Source organism: Triturus cristatus, chromosome 11 (genome assembly GCF_964204655.1).
Source record: "Triturus cristatus chromosome 11, aTriCri1.1, whole genome shotgun sequence".
Lineage (NCBI taxonomy): Eukaryota > Metazoa > Chordata > Amphibia > Caudata > Salamandridae > Triturus > Triturus cristatus.
In genome coordinates this window covers 411,110,274-411,133,896 of record NC_140594.1, presented here as the reverse complement: position 1 = coordinate 411,133,896, position 23,623 = coordinate 411,110,274, and the positions used below count along the sequence as shown (strand labels likewise).

The 23,623-nt window shown below is 45.4% G+C and overlaps 1 protein-coding gene across 6 annotated transcripts in view; it reads left to right on the top strand.

The window, feature by feature from the left end:
* The window catches only part of OGDH (oxoglutarate dehydrogenase), a 587,498-nt gene that overhangs the window by 109,383 nt on the left and 454,492 nt on the right, over window positions 1-23,623 (top strand). For 4 of the 6 annotated variants that reach the window (XM_085636081.1, XM_085636083.1, XM_085636082.1 and 1 more), the window contains exons 5-6: window positions 11,952-12,067; window positions 12,874-13,028. In XM_085636081.1, coding sequence (XP_085492207.1) covers window positions 11,952-12,067; window positions 12,874-13,028 — 271 coding nt within the window. Of the gene's footprint in view, window positions 1-5,796; window positions 5,842-11,951; window positions 12,068-12,873; window positions 13,029-23,623 lie in introns of all 6 variants that reach the window. The other 2 variants (XM_085636078.1, XM_085636079.1) reach the window with 1 other exon arrangement.

The following is a 23,623-nucleotide window of genomic DNA, read 5'->3' as shown; positions in this document are numbered from 1 at the left end:
TTGCTTCTAGTCCTGGCCTTTTACAAATCATTTTATGAAGTGACTGACGGCCCCATGTACCATGCCCCAGTCGCGAATTGAGAAGGATGCAGGCGGATAACACTGGTGAGTGAGCCATGGGTCTGGTTTGGCTCTAAGAGTCCGTGCAAGAGCCAAGCCATGAAAACGTTTGGCATGTATATTGTGCAGAAACAGAGTGTAAAAATATGATACAATCTACCTTCAGCATGTGCAAGTGTTTCACCTTAGTACATCAGATTAGATCCCGGCATAGACAGACATTTATTAAAAGTGAGTTTTTAGAAACATTCATGACTCGCCCACCAACAACCATGCCATTAGTGAACGAAGAGGCAAATCACTAGTCATGTAAACCCTAAATGTGGCCTAGATTCTTATTTTAGATGGAGCAACAGTGGGGGCGTGGGCATGCAAGCAATGGTCGGACGTGCTCGGTTAGAGCTCAGTCGCTGACTCCCCTTCCCCTGCCACTGATGACCACTGAGATTACAGGCCACGTGATTATGATGATATTGGCAGCGGAAGATGATCATCTTTTAGTTACTATAATGACACGGATGCATCTGCAGTAGACCTTCCAGACTGAGTAATGACTTGATAAAATACATTTAGAATTCCTCAAGCTAGGCAAGATCTGAGGGATTCTCCGCCAGATGATCTGGGGAGTATTTACAGACACTGGCATTTAACTTTACATTGTATGCACTCTTAATATTTGTAGTACCTTTCAAAACAGTTTTTAAGTAAGCTTTAATTGAGATGACTACCCTTTCAGATTCAAATGTCTGAAGAGGTACTTGATAGTCCACATGAGTGCAGTAGTATATAGGACATGGAGACAGTGGTCAAGGGCAGTTGTTACAGAGATACTTCAGATATTACACATTGAACCAGGACTCCATCAAAGGGCCCACTCTGTCATGCTACACTGGGCAATTTCCCATATGGGGCTACATTCAAAGACTTGGCACACAACGAAAGTAGTTACTTATTTAGGCAGTTCAAACTAATTATAATTGAAGACATCTCGCTTAACACACTTGAGCAGAAACAACCAACTCTTCCGGATGTTCATTAAATGCAACAGGCATGTTCTTGGCTAACAGTATGTAGTAGCATCCACTGCATATCAAAAAGTGTCACGTTGACTGTTGCTCCTTCTTTCAAGATCTTCCCTTTCCAAATGGCCAACATTTGCAAAGACATGTCAGTAACCTGTTAGACCTATGCTGATTATAGCATAGGATGGGTTTACCACACCCAGTATGTAAATATCCCTTGCATCTGTTCGCCGAGCTGATTTTCTGTTGCACCATGTAGTTCTTGGAAATTAGTGTATCTGTAATTTGCCTTGTGCTATCTCCACCTCACTGGTTTCATTCTGGAATTTTGAACAAATATGTAAGTGCTTGACCTAATACTAATCTCCTACCATTTTGTCTTAGGCACCCTCCATTTCAGCCTCAGTCTTTAGTGAGCTGGAGTAATTGCTTCTTTTCGGTTTCACACTCCTGACCAAAGTTGAAACCACATTGGGTGTACTCTGTGGTCACCAGCTATCTAATGCAATAAGGAATTTAAACTACTTTTTCATTTTAAAAACTCCTACATTAAGGCAATTTTATCAAAGGGCCAACATGCTTTTTAATGTTTTAATAATGGTCTTTTGAGATTCGTAGACAATTCCATTATCAGTAATTTGAGTGAAAAAAGGTTAGAGAAACATCACTGACCAACTTCCACTTGCGTAGTTTCTGAAGTTAAAATGTTAAACCTTTTTATGGATGAACAGGCAATAGTGTGGCTTTCGTTTGTCCTCCTTGCATAATGGCAGAAAAAGTTCACCTTTTTCTCTACGTTTATTTATAGAGCGGAGACCCTGTTTTGTATCTGATTACTAAGTCATTTTTACTTTGCGGACTCTTAAAACTGTAGTTTCTTATGTTCATTCTTGTGCAGTCCATTACTTCTCATAATTAGAGCCTATCTACTCCAATCCAAGAGCATGTGAACAGCAGGACCTTGTCCATTTTGCATGTTTCATTTGGAGCTTCTTTTCATTCCTACAGCCAGATAAAATTACCATCTCTAAATTTGATACTGTTTCACTTGCTGCTTTAGGTGGTTTTAGTTCTCCCAATTTATCTAAAAGGAATCTTTTTCTTTATCTGTTCCTTTGATGCAACACATATTGACCATATTGTTTTTCTACGGCCTCCTCAGGGCCTCAGGTTGATCTTCCAATTGCACGTTTGTGCACAGTAAGAGTAATCCATTCTTACTTGCCTTTTCCAACAGGAGTTTACCATGCCTCTTTTGTTTTGTCTAAGTGCAAACACAAAGCTCAGAAGAAAGCATTTAAACAGTCTTGACGGAAAACTGTCATCAAAGTCCCAAACACTATTTGTGTGTCATGGTGCCAGTTGTCGCAACTAAGGTAGAGGTGAGAAGAGTGCTGCACTCCTCAAAGTTATTTGTCCAATATTTTGACTGGGCAGAAGCCTGAATAATTATATGGAGTCTTAGTTTCTCTAGCTCTGTATCAATCATAGGTTTAGAACTTATTCTCCAGTATCTGACTTTAAGCAATATATGTTTATCCATGAGTCAGTAATGCTTTTGGGCTGGTATTAGTTATGTAGAGCTTTTCCTTGACATTGTGGATCTTTCATGAGTAACAGCATTTTTTTTACGACTGTAAAAGTGCCCTCTTTTTGCATGGGTGCCCCCACTTTTTTGCTGACCTGCTGTTGTGCTTTGACTGAGTGTGCCCTGCGTGCCTGCCAAACAGGTACCCAGGGCCTATGTTCTTACCCTAAACTGCCTTGAAAACAAAAACAAATTAGCACTCTTTTGCCACAGGTCTTTCCCTTGTAGATGGTACCACGGGCCCTGTGGCCAGGGAAGGCCTCTAAGGGCTTCAGCCCTTAGAGGCCCCGTACCTTTAAACACACACAATACCTGTGCAGGCTGCGTATTTTGGTGCAGAACAAAGAGTCGCCATCCCTGTGTGCCATGTCTACAAACCACTCCCCTGGCACAAGTCAGCCACTCCTCTAGCTGGGGCACTGTACCCCTACAGTGTCTAAGCCAATTCTTAGACATTATAAGTGTAGTAATGCTGTTAGGAGTGTATGGTGCTGGGAGTGTATGGTGCTGGGAGTTTGTCATTATGAACGCCACAGTACCATAATGGTTTTACTGGGAGGTTTGGAAACTTCTCAGCACATTAAACCCAACTGATGCCAGTGTGGGGTTAAATGAAAATGCATACAGAGGGCATCTTAGAGATGCCCCCTAAAAAAACGACCTAACACTAATGTCCAGGCTGAGTGGCTGCTCGCCAGCTGCCACCACCAGACCTGTTTCTGGACCCCTGGGTCGAGAGCCTGCTGCTCTCAGGGGTCTGAAACAATGCACATCCTGGGACCAGGTGACAAGCCTCCTCCTCCAGGATGGGCAGGGTCCATGAAGGGGAAGCTTCAAAGGCTTGTCGCCCTTGTGAGCTTCCCCAGGCCTTTTGCTGCTTCCATCAACTGGCCCCCACCGGTTCTGACCCCCACTTTGGACGTGAAAACCAAGGGAGGCGTGCCCACCTTTGTCAACCCCACCCCTCAGGTGGGGAAGGTGGAGCACAACTTGCAGTATCCGCCATCTTGCAGATGGGGGGGACCCAGCCAACCAAAATGAGTCATATGCCCCCCTCCCACTGGAGGGTGGCATAATAGGAGGTGTACCCACCGCAAGGAAGGGACCATTGGTCCCTGCCTTTACCTACCTGAACCTTGCCTCCTCGTACAAGAACCGACCAAGAAGAAAAGGACGTAGAGCCGTGCTGAAGCTAAGAGGAGGAGGGCGCCCACTAACTTGGCCCCAGCCCTACCGGCCTGTCCCCACCTCGACCCTGCAGAAGCGAAATCCCGGTGTGTCCTGCAGCCAGCAACCTCAAGAACCCAGAGTACCTGCCCTGCCTTCCACAGAAAAGACTGTCTCCCCTGAGCAACGGATTTGCTCATCCACAGACTCTAGCTTCGGCCAAATCTGCTAGTCTGCACCCGACGCCCACGGCCTGAGTTCGAAAGGCCCAACACCACAAGGAGGTCTCCTCGGCGATCCTGACCTGAGATCTGGTGTTCTCTGACCTGCCTCTAATCTCCCAGCGAAGCCTGCAGCCTCTTTCTGGAGGATCCACCGACCGCTACCGGAGCTGGTAAGAAAACCGAACTCCTAAAGACACCCCTGCATCCGAAGTCCCACAGCCTTGGGTGGCCCAACCTGCGGTGTTCCAGCATCCCAACTTATCTCTGCAACTGGTGGCCACCCCCAGAAGTTCTTCATCCCCGAGCCTGCAGTCTTCGTTGAATCCCTAGAATCCCCTTTGAAATCAATAGGTCACCTGACGCCAAACCAGCACCCTGCACCCAGCCGTCCCTGTGCCGCTGCGGGTATACTTTGGGTGCTAACTCTGATCCCCCTTTGCCCTGAGCCAACCACCAGGAGCTTTGTTCCCACAACCTTGTGGACTGCTAGTGAGCAGCCACCAACCGTAGGCCCCCTATTCCCTATTGGTAAAGATTGGGCCTCAGCACTCTGCATCTGGCTGCCCTAGTGCCAGTGAGGGTGCTTTGAGAGTGCATCCTTGACCCTGGGGGAACCCTTGTTCTAAGCCCAGAAACTCAACCCCAAAGACAGTACTTACCTGTTAACCGATAGCTTCATTTCTCTCCATGGGAATGCATTGACTGTTTTCCCTTGCAAAATGTTCGAAGTGTGGAGTAGATTTGTATGAAAACCTGAAATGCTACAACTGTGCAAAACTGATTTTACTTGGCTTTTCTCTAGGAAATGTCCCAATGTGATATCTAGGCATATCACACTGAGTAGAAATAGTAACTTGAAAAGTAATCTGAAAAGTAATTTTGATATTTTAACCTACCTGTATTTCAAACAACTGCATTTGAACTTGCATTCAATTGTTAAACATTGCATAATATTTTGCAAAGCATTTATTTCACTTACCTGTGCCATGTTTAGCTTGGTTCTAAAAATAAAATAACTTAATATTTTTATACAAACTTGGTCTGAGTTCAGTCTTTGAGTGTGTGACATCATTTGCTGATTGAGTTGGTACAACAAATGCTTAACACTACCCTCTGATAAAGCCTTACTGCTCGCCCACACTATCACAAATGGAGAGTAAGGTGCTATCTACTTTTACCTCTGCCTACCTTTGGGGTTCCACTGGACTCTGTGCACACTATACCTCACTTTGGTATAGTACATAAAGAGCCAGCTTCCTACAAGGACACATACATGTGATCGGGTACGACTGTAGATGTGCACCCTACCCCCGCAAACGGTTGTGGTTTCCGTACCTGTTACTGAAAAGTAGTAAAATGTGAATTATTTTGAGTCCCTCCTGAAGGCCATATTAACAAGGCCAGTGTAAACCTGAGGTACGAAAGGGCAGTAGGCATCTTCGAACCATTCTCTTGTGCCAAGTAAAGTGTTTCTGTCCAGGTTTATTGACTTCTTGTTCTAGTTGACCATATGAGTGTGCATGGGAGAAAGGTCTCCTTCACCACAAGAACGTGGGGTAGTTTAACTGACAGAGCTGAATATTGAAATGCAAAGTGTCACTTGGCACAATAAGGCTAATGAAGCAGGCTCTGTTTTGCTCCGATTAACTTTTTTTCCGAATCCACAGTGGTCCTTACTAACTGACCAGGTTTTTCTGTCTTTTTCCTGGTGTGTGCCTGCAAATCCCTTTCCCAGACCTTGCAGCATTCATGGAACGGCTGAGAGTTCTAACAGTGGGAGGTATGCAGACATCCTTTCTAACCACCCCGGGCATTGGTTCATAATTGGTCATATAATGGAACTAACCAGAGCATGCACCAATTGGATGAACAGACAATGAACTCATTTTAGTTTGAGGAATGAAAGTACTGTTTGGAATACCTGAGTTCAAGGAGATGCATGTTTGTATTCCATTAATTCTGACTTGCTGAATTTGTGGATATGCTGGCACTGGTCTGTAACTCCCTGAAATTCAGTATCCCACTTATTTAACATGGGAAGAGTATTGTGCAGAAGGTGGGATTTTGATAGAAATGTTTGAGGCACTCCTTAAGACTCTGGAATGTCAAGTTATTGTGTAGTAGTGGACACCCTCCTTAGCTTCTTGATGACTTTTCTTAGAGAAACACGCAGATAGCTGAAGGATGGTTGATGGGTGGTGAAAGGAAATGACATTCTTATTGCTGTTGCTGTCTCCATTTGTACGACTTGAGGGCCTAAAGGGACCTACAAGGATCGGGGTCTACGAAGGAGATACAGGAAAGGAAATAAGGTGATGGAGGAAGGTCTTGAAGAATAGCCTGTGGGAGAAAGGCATGAAAAGAAAGCTCATTGAGGAGAGAATTGAAAATGAATAAGGAAGAGGGGATGGCAAAGAGCTCAGTGAAGTGGTTATTGGAAGGGGAGCCTGGGCATGAGGGCATAAATAAAAAGAGGGGTACAAAAGGATTGGGCTGGAGGCATAGAGGGGAAATACACAGGCTGGTGTATTATTCAGCTGTTAATGGTTGCTCTTACAGAGTTCCACCCTGTGTAATCAAGCTGTGTATTAAATACGTATTGAAAAAATCCTCCTCCCATGTTAAATAATGTTTAGGAGTGCATATGATGTCTGGTTGTAATCCCGATGAGCAGCTAAGGACTACACCCCAAAGGAGGGTAAGCCCATAGTTGTTTATGATCTATGCGTATTACAGCTACACCTAATTTTCTTGTATATTCACACCACCAGAGGCTTGTAACCGTATGGGTTAGTTGAAGCATTCTGCTTTTGCTTCCCGTATCATTCGCGAAAGATTAAAGTTGGCTTGCTGTAAATGTCTAGACCTTTGGCCGTGGCAGATCTTGCCCAGGTATGTGGATATTTATTCTGTTTGTGTAACTTGTGCCATAATAGGAGCATTTCAATGTGCTTGTGAGCAGCTTGTCAGGATAAGAATTGGGCTGCTATGTTAGCCAGTAGTCTGTATAGGTCCACGTCATCCTGAATAGTGTTGTCTCCGAGCCGCAAAAACAAAAAAGCGAGGAATCCAGGGATAGAAGTTGATGCAGAGACCACAGAAGTGGTCCCAATAAATACCCAATGCAACAGCCATGGAATTGATTGCTAAGACAAGTAGCAATTGCTTCAGGATTAACAAGTTGCTAACTCTCCACTATTGAGACTCTCCGTAGACATATGTATTGTAGCTATATATCGTTTTTTGGGGGGGAAATTGAGTGAATTTGTGAGTAAACAACTGCCACTCATTTCTCTGGGTAATGTTCCAGTCAGTATTTGTTTTTGGACTCGCTGTGCCACTGCACACTGGGAGCAAGAATATACAAATAAGCCTTGGTCCTGCTGGGCTGCACGCCCTTATGTATTCTTTTTGAAGTCGCTAGGTGAACCATCTGTCGTCCTCTCAAGGGGCAAAAAAAGTTGCATAAGTGAATAGGTGTCTCTTTAATGTGTAGAATACTGTAACTAACTTGAACAGAACTAGAGAATGAGGACAGACATTCCAGTAGCTGCCATCCTTGGAGTCCTAGAAACCAGACTAGCACTCAAAGGAATAGACAAGGAACAGCTTGGCAGTAGACACAAATCCAGACGTATAGAAACAAGGCCATGGAACAAACTATAGTTACAGGGCTGGCACACCAGGGGGGGGGGGCGCTGAAAGGTGTATTTGTGTTGCAGAGGATATATAAACTATTGCATGCCCTTTTCTGCATACACAGTTGAGCAATAGACTCCAGTTCATCAGTGCTAAGTGAATCCATGGCTGGTATGCTTTTCAGAGGAGTTTGATGTTTAGTGGGTGTCCCAGATGACCATGTAGCCAAGGATAGTCTATTCATTAAGGCTTGTACAAGTCTTGCATGCCTAGGCAATTGTACAGCAAAAACTCCTTTTCCGTACTCCTTTGTCAAGGGGACTGCTGAGAAATACAAGATGCCTCATGGTATGTGGTCTTTCAAAGAAATGGATTTGTTGCAGTTGTATTTTCTGGTGTGGGCGTTAGGTTTGTTAATTTCTGTTAGTATGTATCCATTTTAAGATTTCACAGTTAAATATTTTTATAAAGTTAATTTTATTGACTTTTAACACTCCTTAAAAGAGAACACAAACTTGAATACCAAATAAAATAACCAATAGTGTCATCACAGTAATTGTGGAGCAGCATTTAAATTAGGTTCTCAAGAGGAGGAAGGTCTGCATGAATATTGGCCATCATGCTTATTGTTTAGAAGGCAAAGGGTGGAACACGTAATGGAGCAGGTACTCCACTTCGTATATTTCACCACCCTTCTTCAGTTCACTCCAGTCCACAACAAATTGACAATGGTCATCCTCTCCTTTCAGACTTGGCTAACATTTGTTGACGCATAAACCACATTTTTAGAAGCCATTCACAAGCCTGTCCAACTGGCCATAATCCCAGCCTAGTTGCCAGTATACTGCCCTATTCCCTGGCTGCATCCCTCATAGCTGCAGGTACTTTCAAAATGAATAAGGTGAACAGATTCCTTGTAAGATCAAAGTGCCTAATATCCCAGACTAGGTAGTCAAATCTATCTTTTTCCCAGTATTGCAGGCCAGTTGTTCTAGGCCTGTCTCCAGAACATCTGCATACTGGTACATTTGCAGGTGTACTAAGCCCCTTTCGTGCAACTTTGTGCTTTTATAATAAATATAATGGAGGTGCTTCAGTTGAAACAATTTAAGGCTGGGCTGTAAGGCCACTTCATCCGATACATCTACTTCAGTTTCTCCCAAATCACTCTCCGACCATTGTGAACAAAACCTTAATTTTGCTAAAAGATCCACTCTTCTTGCAGCATATCATTAAACCACTCTGGGGGTTCTCATTTGCTCCCGTCACTAGCAAAGGAACTGTCACGAAAGAAGCCCTCTTTAGAGAAGATGGTCTTTGTTTTAGCAGAGTGCATGTGACTAACAATAACAGGCACTGCTTGGGTATCTCCATACCTCATTTATGGAAACCTTAAACACAGACCCCAGGGCAGAGCTCTGTCCTCCCAGTACAAGCTTCCTAGTTCTCGAGAGTGAGTGAGTGAGAGAGATACGATGTCTATTTGTTCCTTTGGTAGGAAGATGCTCTAGGCAGCTGACGTCACATTAAAGTCTGCCTAAAGGTGATATTTGAAGCCTTATGAGACAGCAGACGTGAAAATGGAGGGTGACTTCAGTCCACCAAAAATAATGAAACCAAACTGAGGTTTGCGCTTTCTTGAGAGTACACTAGGGCAGAATCTGGTGTCCTGAAGAGGTGCTTAAACAGATCTGGTTCTACTGTTCCGTTGTACTTCGCTTACGAGAAGCAAGGCTTTTCATGTTCAGGATCTCTTCTGCCTTAATTATATTTTATTTTTCTGAATTTGTGTTTACAACATGCATGCTGGACTTCAGTGGGTGAGCTGAAATACCGTTACCCAAGACCCCTTCTCTTTGCAGTCTAACCTTTGTCATAATTCTTGTATGTGTGTTTTTTAGCAGTTCATAAAAATTATTTTAATTTGGAGTCTAAAGTTGCATTTTTTTCTTATCCTTCTTGGGTTATTTGTAATTATCCGAAGAATTCTTTACTGATTACACAAATACAATTGCAGAAAATTACCTGGGACTGGAAGGTTTAAAGACATTGGACCTCAGACAAGTAATCCTAGGAAAATAAATGCTCCGTCTGGGAGACTGTGGGTTGTGTCGTGGAGACAGTAAAACTGTACTCTACTGAAATCTGATTTTGAAAGTTTTAGGCACAAGGAGGCTAGTTTAATTCAAGTTTCCAAATGCGTTTTGAGAACTGCATTGACCCATCATCAGAGCAGCATTATAATTGGATCAATATTATAGAGTAAATTAATAAACCTCACAATTACTAATTTCTGTCTAAAACCAGTATATTTAGACCCCAATTTATTTTTACTTAAAGTTCCATTTCACTTCACTAGCAGTGTTCAAATGGGGCCACATACCTCTTGGTTATCTGGAACTATGTGGCCCCCTTGCATCCATACTGATCTTTTATCATTTTGCCAAGAGGGATCTTAATTTGATTTTTACAGTGCTCAAGAGTAATACCTTTGAGACTGCCAGCGTTTGATTGGCGGTCTATTCTTAAAGCTTGTGAAAATTACAGGGCTTAAAAGCGACCTATGTCCTTCGAAATCACCCTTTAGTTTATGCCGATGGTTCTGTCAGATTATCATCTGAATAAGTAAAACGATCTACCTGGGTTTCCCCCCCCCCCCCAAGCTTCATTGCAGTATTGCAGATAAGATCCTCTAAGCTAAGTTTAAAAGCCAAAGGCATGTTAAGATCTGCACTTTTGTTGGCTGCCTAAAGGGGAAATTGCTCATAAAAGTATGCATTTGTACCCAAATGAATATTACTATGCTAAATGTGCTACTCTAATTACTTGTTGGACCTCTATTCAAAGTTCTTATTGGAAGTTTGACCGGAAATTAAATAACATACGTGGTTGGGCTAGTGTTTTTAGATAGTGACCCCAGATATGTGATTTAGGCATTACTCTCTGAGTGAGGGGCCCAACACAATTACACTTTCCTTTCTAGAAGCTTATGACCAAAGTGTTTGTGCTTGGGAGCATTTTCCATAAAGTGGAAAGAAGATGGAGCTGGGCACAACCCTAAGAGAAAATAGGAAGTTTTGTGCCTTGTTCTCTTAAACCTTAGACTATTTCCTGTTAGCAACACCCTTCACTTTTCTCAGCATTTGACAGCAGTGTAGTAATGGATCTGCACCGCATTTTGAAAAACTACTTGGCTGTCCAAAGGATTGGGAAGGCCTGCACGGAGGGACATGTATTTAGGTTTCTAAAAATAATATATATGTTTTTTAACATTTATCAAGATGTTTGGTCATGAAATGACAAATCACAGTGGAAGAGAGTTAACAGATTAGTATCGGAGGCAGCCTAACTTTTTTCCACTGTTGTGCTGAGACCTGATGAATTCTGTAGCTGTGCTGCTCCTTCTAAATACATGATTTCCCAAAAATGATTTCCACTATGAGTTTGGGGTCGAAATTTCTGTTCCTCTTTTCTTATAATTAATTTTTTTGATTTCTGGCATTTTGGTAGTGCCTTCTAAATCCGAGCAATCGGGTAAGAGGAAGGAAATGAGGTTTCAACTAGAATTAGTTGCTGACGAAAAATCATCATTTGGAATTCTAAATCTGGTATCATTACATTGAAAGTGCAGAGGTTAAACAGCGGCAACAGTGTAGTTGAGACAAAAGTAGGCTATCTTCTAGACCATTATGTCAACTTCTCACATTCTCTTTTCACCTTGCTGAAGGTCACCTTGAATGGTTTTCACAACTGCTATTAAATGTAAAACTAATGTTACCCACACCCCTTTGTCCCCCTTCCTTTCCAAATTGCCTCTTTTCTTACCCCAATGCTTTAAATTTGTGTCCATTGCCTATGCCGGCCTCTCATTGTTTGTGCCCTACCTATTTTGTGTTTAATTTTTATTTACCCCGTCTTTACTTTGTGTAACCTGTTTTTAATGTGATGTCATTTCCTTGAACTCCATGCTTCTTTAAATGTTGTTTTGATAAACCTGTTGCTTTCTGCAAAATACATTTTATGTATTATGCGTATCTAATGCTTTATTTGTACTTTATTTTTTGTTTACAATTTTATTTCTTTCCTGGCTGTTTGCAATGTTATTGCTTTGTATATACCCTTTCCTGTCTTGTATCACTTTTCATCTTCGGTCTTTGAAATCGGATTTTGCGCTGGCTGTCATGTTTTATGTTCTCACTCACTCCTTCTGAATGGTGCTTGTGCATGTCCTGCCTGCCTTGGACACTGTAGGTTTCTATGGGCTGGAAGAATCTGACCTGGACAAGGTTTTCCATCTGCCAACAACCACCTTCATCGGAGGAAATGAGACTGCACTCCCACTCCGCGAGATCATCCGTCGTCTGGAGGTGAGCCACATTTGCTTTTGGTGTCTATACCAAATTCAGTGGAGAGGTACATGTAGTGTCTAGTTTGTGTTATCTAGAAGTTAGAATAAAGTCTGATCAGGTGAATTTTAAGTTTTTAGTGATTTTTGTTGCTAAAAGAAGGGATTGGCGACTCATATGAACAAGGTTCACGAGTAATGAACAAGTGACAAGATAATCCGAAGAACAGAAGAAAACAATGACTAGAGCAGGCAGTAGTTGTAAGTAGAAGGCAGGCTTTGAAGGATGCATGAGAACAAGTGTGGTACAGTACTGATTGAGGTTCGAATTGTCTGAGTTTTTTGGGGGTGGACACACTGTAGTTGCTGGCTGGGAAAGGAAACTTGTAGTAGATGCAATTGAAAAATCCCTCAATGGAGAGCTGATCAATAAAGGAAAGGTGGCAAATTCTTGTGGTAATTTGCTAGTTTTAACAGAGATAATTATTAGTAGCTAGTATGGATGGGGGAATTTCAAGAGATTGGTAAATGGTGAATTGGAAAGAGAACCTCCCAGCTGAGGTAGCTGTGGTTCACAGGTGAGAGGTTTGAAAGGATGGGAGAAGCTCTTGCCTTGAATAGAGAATGAGGAACACTCTCATCGAAAAAAATTAAAACCCATCAGAATGTCATACCTGGCAGGGCCAGAACCCCACCTTGCAACACAGATTAATAGTGTCTCTTTGCAGATGTTTAGGAGTCTATTTCACCCACATATGGTGGTCTGATTGCTTTAAACTCCCAGTAAAAGTTACATTATTTGATCTTTAATTTCCTTTCTGAATGCAGATGGCGTACTGTCAACACATCGGTGTGGAGTTTATGTTCATCAATGACTTGGAGCAATGTCAGTGGATAAGAGAAAAATTTGAGCGTCCTGGAATAATGCAGTTCAACAGTGAGGAGAAGCGCACGCTTCTGGCCAGGCTGGTGCGTTCCACCAGGTAAGACTACCCCCACCTTTGCTCCTTCAATGGTCACTCAATAGATGGCAATAGTCACTGCTTCTATTTTAGAGCATGCTTCTTCAATATTGTGCACAATGTATTTAATCTATTTTCTTACTCTTCTCCTCATATTGTGAATTAATCCTTGAAGAGAAAATGTATGCAACATTTCATGCCGCAATATCTACTTTTTGTTCATGTCCAAACTCTCACAAAATTATCGCTTACTAAATTATTAATCTAGGGCAAAGACTAGCCAAGATGTTTTCTTCCATAGACTATGATTTTTGGATAATATTAAGATGTTCTTAATCACAGACCTTACTTCTAAAATATGCTGCTTCTGCGTAAGGTATTCCTGGATTCAAACAGTGTGAATATGCCATCACAGCTCAATGCTATGATGCATAACCAAGTCTCATTGAGTGATTGTAGCAGAACTTCAGAGGACGGTACATATACCTCTTACAAATGCACCACAGTGCTTTCTCATGTGTAATGTTAAAAGCCAAGGGGCAGGAAGATGGTGTATAGATTTTTGCACTTGAAGCTAGTCCTGGCTAGGCGTCGCATTGCTAAAAACTGGATGGGACAGAGTGCCCGGTTTTACTGGCTGGCATAGCGATGTTTTGGAATGGTCCATAGCAGATAAATCTCGCATGAGGCTTACCAGATGTGCTGATAAAGCAATAGATCTTGCTGTTTGGAAGGACCTGTTTGCCGCTTTCCTCGATCCGGAGGTGACTATGACCTCTTTGGACAGTGAGGGTGCATAAAATGGCCAGAGAAATGGTGAAGAACCAGTCGGGAAGGGTGACCCATAACGGAGGTACCCTCGATCATAATAGTTGTTTGTTTGAACGCAGAAGGTCGTGTGTCTGGGGTCTCTGAAAAAGGTTTGTGGGGCCTGTTGTGTTTTCCTTATGTTTCCCTGGACCATTAGCGCTCACTTGCATTCCTACTTTGTCACTTAATGCTGCTGTACTGTTAATGATAAAATTGTAAAACAAAGGTTTTAAAAAAAGTCTTCGAGTTTTAGCCAAAGTGCATAATTTTATTTGGTTATGGCAAGCATATTAGGGAGTATTTTACTTGGCATCGTGGCACAATTGGGGTTATTGTACTATGTTCCCTGTAGGTACTCTTGGTCGTTGGTGGTGTCCCAGGCAACATAACTGTAGCACTTGTGTGCAGTCTCGTCTTACTGTGGGTTTAGAGACTCTGGTTCATTATGATTCAATGTAACACTCAATAACTTCACGGTCTAGTCCGTGTGTTACCTTTTAGAACTAAACTCACTAACAGTTGAGTAAAAAGTACATTTAAAATGAACATAATCAGTGAAAACCAGCAGGCGTTAGGACTGAGTTATAACCCTAAAATATTTCACAGTTCTCTTGTGTTGGGTGCCATGTTCTCTCAAGTTGAGACCAGTGGCCATTATTTTCCTATGGGGGATAGTTCAGGTTGACTTAGTTAATTTTTGAAGCGGGCTGGTCTCTTTAGTTTTGAAAAGGAATTTCTGATGGGTGCTTCTTCCTCTCATTCCTTGGGGGTGGCGGGGGGATTAGCACAGGAGACACAAGAAACATTAAGGTAATTCCCGTAGGCGAACTCTGCTTCCCATAGGATCTTCATCCCCCCTATGCTGGAATTTGTTATGGTGGATCCAAATGACCCTCCTCCTAGCAGCTTCCCGATGTCAACATTCCTGGATCCATCAGCGCAGACTCAAGCATATTCAGCATTTCAGGTGTCACCTATGTCTTATCCGGATTTTGTGGCATCTGGTACTGACCTAGGGGTGTTTCTCAATATGATATTCTGCATTTTCTCCAGGGTTACGGCTCTCTAGCATGGCACTGGGACTCCTTTGGGTCTCTGTTCATGCCTATGTTGCCGGACCATGCAATGCAATGCATCTGCCTTCACTCCAGTGCAGATAACGCAGGGCAGCCGTCAGCACTTTGGCCGGCTCCCCCAAAGCCTCAGACACCTCTACTGAGTTTGCCACTGTCAGCGGCTCCTCAGTCTACAGAGCCCCCTTCCTCAAAACAGAGTCTAGAGGGAAGCCCAGAGGCTCTTGAAGGAAGAAGAGTATAGGCAAAGAGTTCATGATCTCTTTGGAGCAAACTGTGACACCCTCCATCTGTACGCCTATGGGGACGAAAGAGAAGAACACGGATATGAGCTTAAAGGCTTGTACTTAGGCAGTGGACTTGATAATTCGCCAGAGGAATGGAATCTCCCCCCAAAGTTCTCCAACCCCGGAGATTCATTTAATTGTGTTTTCAGGAATGCAGTGGAAGTGCTGGCCCTGCAACTGCAGTCATTAGGTGTGTAAACTTATGTCCTTAAGGAGCTTCTTCCTCCATCTGCTCCAACCTCGGAAACTTGCCTTCCATTTAATAAATCCCTGGTAGAACCGGTCTTGGCAGTCTGGGAGAAGCCCACCATAGTACCTACGGTGAATAGACTGGCGGGCAGATGTTATCTACCCGTTCCTGGTGATCCAACCTTTGTCCGCACATCTGAAACCAGAGAGTTTGGTCATCCAAGCTTTCCCCTCTTCCGGCCAGGTGGCAGGCACATTCCCCACAGTTTCTTCGGACAGAGAATCAAAATGGCTGGAAGCATGGGAGAAGAAAATATTTTCAACTGACAGCCTGGCATTAAAGTCCCCTACATGCTAACTGCCTGTTTGCTCACTACACTAACTCCTTATGGGACATGGTCTTGATAGTTGCAGCACTTCTTCCGGAGGACATGCAAGCACATTTCCAGTAGATAGTGAAGGGTGAGCAAAATGCCTCATGGCACATCATTAAGTCGGTCTGGACGTGGCTGATTCAGAGTTGAGATGCACTGGTGCAGAGCCGGGGCTTCATTCATCGCCAAGCTTTGCGTGGAACTTCTGGCTCCTTAAACAATGTATGGCTAACCTCATGAATCTCACCTTCGATAATGTTAGATTGTATTGCGACACTGCTGACACTGTACAAGTGCACTTCAGGCCAGTAAGGCAACTGCTCAGTCTTTGTATCTCCAACAGCCTCCACTCCAGAGAAACTGTCAATTTCAATGTTTTTGGTATTCCACCAGGGGTTTCTCCTTTTGTCAGCACCAACCCTACCAGCCCCAGACTCTGCAGCCCCAGAACCCACTGGCCTGCCAATACCGTGGATCTCTCCTGGACAGTTTCCTCTGTTCCCCCACCATTCTCCCTCTAGTTACAGACGCTGATTACTTGGGCAGGACCATATCAGACCATGACGCCTACTCGATGACGCTCCGGTGGCGCCCGCCGCATGCCCCGGTCCCAACCTGGCGCCTTCCTAGGGATAATCTAGACGACCCGGTATTTAAGCAAACGCTAGAGGAGCACATTGATCACTATTTTCAGGAAAACACCGGCACGGCTACCTCACGGGCGCAGGAGTGGAATGCATTCAAAGTTGTAATGAGGGGTGTCTGTATTCGTCACATCACAGGGGTCCGACGGGTCTTGGAGCGCGATATTCAAACCGCGGAGCAAAGGCTGGCTGAACTCACCAAACAGACTGATCCGGCTGTAGCCACTCCGGCCCAGATAGCCAGGGCCGAGCCAGTTTACGCGGAGGCGTTGGCCGGCCTGCGCCGGTTTAACTTCGCGGCGTATGCAGCGCGGGCGCACGGCGAGGGGGACCGGACAGGCGCCCTATTGGCGTGGCTTGTCAAACAAGACTCGAGCCTCCCACCCATCACGGCTATCCACACTACTCAGGGCAATTTAGTACGCTCACAGGACCTGATTCTGGGGGCGTTCCGAGAACATTATGCATTAGTATATACCAGTCCCCACCCCCCGACGCCGGAAGATGTCATCTCGGACTTTCTCGACCGCACACGGCTACCCTGCAAAGACCATGACACACGCCAAGATCTAGACGGGCCTATCAAGATGACGGAGATTAGGCGTGCGATGAAGGCACTGGCAACCCGCAAGGCCCCGGGATTGGATGGCCTCCCGCTGGAGTTTTACCACGCCTTCGCGCCCCAATTGGTCCCGCAGCTAGAGGCTCAGTACAAGGCCGCCTTGGAAGGGGGGACCTTACCTCACTCTATGTGTGACTCGGTCATAGTGTCCCTTCTTAAGCCGGACAGAGACCCACTCCAAATGGGTTCTTACCGACCCATGGCGTTACTACCGACGGATTATAAGATCTATGGAAAGGTCTTAGACAGGTATGCCACAATCCTTCCGCAGTTAATGCACCCGGATCAGAATGGGTTCGTCCCAGGACGACACACCTCTTATAACATCCGGAGGCTATTCCATGTACAGGATCAGGATCCTGTGCGGGAGCGGTTTCCACGGGCGGCGTGTCTGGTGTTAGACCTCGAGAAAGCGTTTGACACTCTATCGTGGGCATACCTGTTTCAGGTCTTGCGACGCATGGGCATAGGGGGCAGACTGCAAGCTTATACTAAGCTTGGATACTCCGCGCCCAGTTCTAGAGTGCGGATAGGTCCCATGATCTCGGAATCTTTTCCAATCTGTCGCGGCACCAGACAGGGGTGCCCACTATCCCCCTTGCTCTTTGCTATAGCAATGGAACCGCTGGCAGTCGCGCTCCGAGCCGCGGGAGAGGAATGGGGCATACCAATAGACTCCACCCGGTATCATTGTACGCTGATGATGTACTCGTATATGTCCGGGACATCGCAGCTGACCTAACTTCTATATCACGCATCCTACACGACTTTGAGGAGGTGGCGGGCCTCGGGGTCAACTTGGCTAAATCCACGGTCTATCCCCTGACACCAGACGGGACCCCGTGCCGCGTGCGAATGGGGAGTGTGGATCTTTCCTGGAGCCCCCAGGCGGTACGATATTTAGGAGTTCAACTATATCAAACACCGAAGGATATATATGAGGGGAATTACCGAACAGTGATGGGAGGCATCCGTTCTTCTATTCACTTTTGGCAAGATCTACCACTGGCGATCCCGGGGAAGATAGCGGTCGCGAAAATGATCCTGGTGCCGCGTCTGTTATATCTTTTTTCAAACCTCCCGGTGGTTCCCCCACGTTCCTTTTTTCGCGAGCTCGATACCCTGTTGGGGTCCCTCATCTGGGGTTCTGGCCGCAAACGTATTGCCTTGGCGAAATTACAACTGCCCCTGGATCAGGGTGGGCTAGCGGCCCCGTAGTTCGAGGCGTATTTCCTGGCCGCACAGCTGCAATGGGTGGCAAGCTGGACAGCGGACCGGGCACGGGGAGAGCTGACCACCACTACAGGGCGTATCCCAACCTCCACGATACACCGTATGTTGCTGCCAAGAGCAGCGCCAATTCCGGGTGGACCTCTACAAGTCAGCACGGCGCGGACCTGCCTGGCTCGCGTCCACCGTCTGGACCGAGCGGTGCTTCCATACTCTCCTCTTCTGCCGTTGGTGGGGCTCCCCAGGGGCAGAGCACAGTATACAGAGAGCATGTTGCAAATTTGGACGGAGCACGCCGTGACGGAGGTGGGGATGTTATATTTTGAGGGGCGCCCACGGACATTTGAAGAGATGGTGAAGGATTTTGAGCTCCCTAGGGGTCAGTTCCTAAGACATAGACAGTTTCTTACAGACTGTCGCACACAGTGGCGAGTGATTGATACGGAACCCCCCACGCACCCGGTCATCCACGCGATATTGCAGATGGGACCCGGACGACACTTAGTTACTTGGATATACAAGGCCGTATGAACCCTAAGGCAACACACACTTGCACCCCTCAGGGAACAATGGGAACAGGACTTTCGCAGGCCATTACACGACAGGGAATGGATCAGGGCCCTGGAATACACAAAAAAGGTGTCCCGTAATTACCGCTTCAAGAACATACAGTTACATATTCTACACAGGGCATACCTCACTCCTGAAAAACTGCAGAAATACTTTCCTGATACACCGTTCGCCTACCCTAGGTGTCTCGAGCTGGCTGCCTCTTTCATACACATGCTATGGGATTGTCCAACACTTTATAATTATTGGGAAGCGGTGCATACTACGATTCGTGCAGTTACGGGGTTGCAGGACCTATACACATGGGAGGCCAGCGCCTTAGGCATACATGGGCGACACAAGAATAAGAAGGTGGAGCGGCGTTTTGCTTTCTTGGGACTTATCCTGGCTAAAAGATGCATCACTATGCACTGGAAAACACCGGAGGGACCTCCCTTGGCGGCCTGGGTGGGGGCAGTTAAGAAATGGGGGAAGGCGGAGGAAACGCTGCTTCGGACGGAGGAAGCCCGGGGACACCGCAAAAACCCGATTTCCCTGTCCTGGGCGATGCTGATGCACTCCTTCACACAAGAAACACCACCGGCGGCGGGCCCGCGAATAGCTGGCTCTCAGGAGGCCTCCGCGACTCAGGAGGGCGGTGACCAGGAGGCCCGGGCACCCGGTGGGCCCTAACCTGAAACTGTAATTGGTACCCTGGTCGGCCCCTACACAAACAGGGATCTGTGCTCCTGCCATCGACCCCTACACCTCTCCTCCCCCGAATCTTCCCCGCGTCAGCGAAAACTTAGCACGACGATAAGTTAGGAAATTGCTCTCCGACGTTAGTCTCACAAGGTCTATAATCCCAGATATGGTGCACTCCCCAGTTTACATGTCCCCAGTTCATTAATAGTAATTAGTTGGCCGCGCTTCAACGACCTGAGGGGCAACTCACTCAGGGAAGATGGCTCCACATAGCAGCCCTCATATAATGTGGCATTCACAGCGCGCGTCAGCGGGGGTGGGCCCGGATACAGGATAGGGCAGGGCCCTGGACCCTCTAAGCCTGTGCAATCCGCTGACTATACTAGTAACATCTGTAGACGATGATCCAAGGGTACATGTTTACTGTAAGTCCATAAGTGCATATATTTGCTATGTGTTTACTACAAATGCCAATAAAAAGCTTTAAAAAAAACTAAAAAAAAGACCGTGGATCTCTCCAGGAAGCTTCCTCCTGTTCCTCTCCTACACAACTGGTGAAACAGGCCTTGTTCGCTTCCCCAAGCCAACATGTAGCTTGTGGGGGGCAAATCTCTACTAGTCTGGAAGACTATTACTTCGAATTATATAGAGGTTAAAAACTTACCTTCCTTTTGGATCCCCGCTCCATCCTGGCCTGCTGTCCTCTGTCCCCGACAGAACTGTCTTTCTGTCCTTCAGTAAGGAATGGCAGCACTCTTACAGTAAGGAACTGTGAAGCTAGTACCGGATCTGAAAAGTGGACAGGGATGTTTTTCCTGCTGTTTTTCTGTTCCTTAGAAGGACAATAGTTTGTGACTGATCCTGGACCTCAGAGAATTGAATTTCTTCCTCAAAAAGGAAAAGCTAAACATGCTTACTGTAGCTCTAGTGTTACTGGCATTGGTAGCTGGTAAATGGATGCTGTCACTTGACCTGCAGGATGCGTACTTCCACATTCCAGTCCTGGGGGTCACCAGTACTTGTGTTTTGTAGTGGGATGTAAGCACTTGCAATTTGCAGTGTTCACATTTGGATTAACATTTGTACCTAGAGTCTTCAAAAAGGTGGTGGCAGTGGTTGAGGTCCACCTCGGGATGGCAGTCATCCCAATTTTCACGTACCTGGATGACTGACTGACATCATCGCTAGGTCACCAGAAGTAGTGTTGCACCATCTGCAGTCGACAGTCTTGCTAATGTTCGATCTGTGCTTTTCGATCAGTGAGCCAAAATCTCACCTTAGACCCTCACACCCCGTTCATAGGGTGCACCACCTGTCTCCTCAATTTTCTTCCATTTCAGGGAATGGAAGACATAAACTGAATGATTATATTCTTCCAACAGGCAATGAGAGTTCCAGCCCTGAATGTCCTGCAGTATCTAGGATTGTGACTTTCTAAATGCTCCTAGTCACACATACACATTGGCACATGAGGGCCTTGCACTGGTGCCTCCGCAGGCAGTGGCTTCAGTACAGAGAAGACCTGATGAACTTCATGATAATCTCTCCTCTGCACTGCAGTGGAAGTAGTTTGGGAGGGATAGGCAAACTTGTGGGGCAGAATGGCCGTTAGTCCTTCTCCTACCATGCCTACAGGAGGGACAAATGTCCCCATCATTAAGTGGGGAACTCATCTGGAGGATCTGTAGTTCAGAGGCCTTTGGTCTCCTGAGGAACCGGTGCTTCACAACAATATGTTGGAACTGTGTATGATTCGGCTAGAGCTCAAGGCCTTCCTCTACTACATCCAAGGTCGGGCCATCCAGATCTTGATGCACAACAGTGTTGGGGTGTGTCAAAAAGTAAGGGAGAGTTTGGTCTTAGTCTCTTTGTCTGGAAACATTGAGACTGTGGCCCTGGTCTATGCGTTGGGGAATCTGGTTGAGCACCAGTCACCTAGCCGTGTGTCTGAATGTCAGAGCTGACCGCTTGAACCGGCATTATCTTGTTGATCTTAAGTGGCGTCTCCTACCGGAGGAAGTCCAGGACATCTTAGCCCAGTGGGCCACTCTTTAGGTAGACTTGGTTATCTCAACGGAAAATGCTCAATGCTAGTAGTTCTGTGTCCTCCAGTATCTGTTTAGGTAACCTTGCAAGATTCTTTTGAGTTGATGAGAACCTTTTATTCGCATTATGCTTTTCCTCCAACATGGTTGATTACTAGAGTTCAGAGGAAGGTTCTCCAGGGCCAGGCCTGAAACATTCTCTTTGCCCCATATAGGCCAGAGAAGGGGTGGTATACAGACCTTCACCGCTTCGCCATTTGTCCCCTGCTCAAGCTGCTATTCAAACTAGACTTTCTTTACTAGTCTAGGGGCTTAACTTTAAAAACAGTTTTTTTTGTTGGCAATCACTTCTGCCAGGCGGGGTCAGTGAATTGCAGGATTTTTTCCCCTGCCAAATTGGTGTTGCGAATCACGGTTGCATTTCTGCCGAAACTGGTGACTCCTTTTCACCTGAATCAGTCCATCACCATCTTGACCTCGTATCCTTCGCCCCATCCAACTACGGAAGTGGAGCGGTTTCATAGATTGAATCTTAAGCAGGCGGTTTACTACTAGATGGACCGCACCAAGGGCATGCGACTGGATGACCAGCTCTTCTTTGGTCCCTGTTACGCCAAGAAAGGCAAAGCTGCCCAGAAATGAACTCTGTCCAGGTTAATCATTCTCTGTTTCAAGACCTGCTATGCTTTGGCAAGACGACACGCTAAGATCCCAAATATGTATATATTTTTTGATACTGCACTACTCATTACAAATGCCGGTCCGTCCATCTGCTCAACTCGAAGGCATGTAAAAAAAAAAATGGATGGAAACTAGCTTCATTACTCTGTAATTAGCGCTATAGGGCTTCAGTGACATCATCTGACACCACTTCGGCGTCAATACGAAACCACCACTCCCAACCAGCGACATGATTTCTTTTAATTTTCTGGATCCAGTGTGATGCATTAAATGATTGTACACATGAGGAATCTGCAGGTAGATCGAATATCTGCCAGAACGATCGTTGTCGCAGGTAAGTACCTTATTTGACTGATGCACTGCAGCCAGGGATACTAGAATGTGAGCTTTACTTTTAAGTGCCGACTTGATATTCAAAAGAAGCTCAAATTGAGAATCTTATCTATTTGGGGTCACACTTCAGTCATTATTTTATTTAGGGTGGCTACCAGTCTGCTACATAAAGCAGCACGTCGTCTGCATAGAGCAACACTGTCTTCCCACTGGTCCTCCCAGTGCTGAGCCCTGGTCAACGGGTCTTGGCGGATCCATGCTGCCAAGGGTTCCAACGCCAGGGCAAAAATCAGCATGACGGAGAACAACGTTGCCTGGTACCTCTCCGGAGTTGCATTGTCTGGATTGTCCACCATTAACTCGGACCTGTACCATGAGCCCCGAATATATACGAATTGTATTGTAGGACTCTTTGTGATCTATCAATAATCTGATAAAGCATGTAGAGTCAAGGGTTTCCCTTACTCATGGACAGGGCTTGCTGTGCGATACCAAAGTGCTCTATTAGAGGATAGTGTGGTCGAGTAGCCTTCGCCTTAGGCTTAACGCAGAGGAGTGAGAGACATTTGCAAATACATTGATTAATAAATCACAACATGACTCAAGAAGGAGATCCACATCAATTTGTAAAAATAGCAAGTATCTTTATATATGTTTAGGCATCAGAGAAAAATTGTTCAGTTAGGTACGTTTTCAGATAGAAATTCATTTCACTTAAAAAAAAGTGGACAGTTCAATTTCTGAGTTCTGCAATGTATTTCTATGGAAGGAAGAACAAGTTTTGCAAACGGGTACTGTACATTGACTTACAGGCACGACACTACAACAACTTTTTGGCTCGTACTTCAACCAGAACTAGCCATATGGAGACAGTGATGGAAGGGATGGGCAAGAATTTACCCCTCCTTATGATGAAGACAATTGGTATATAGATCCACAAGATGCCACTGGGTCTAATACCTCACCCTATACTGGGTTGGTTCCTTTCCCCAGCAATGGAGGAAAGTAACGTTTTTGTGATTGTCATTAGGAGGGCTGCTTAAGTCCTGAACCTCCACCTCCTCACTACAGAAG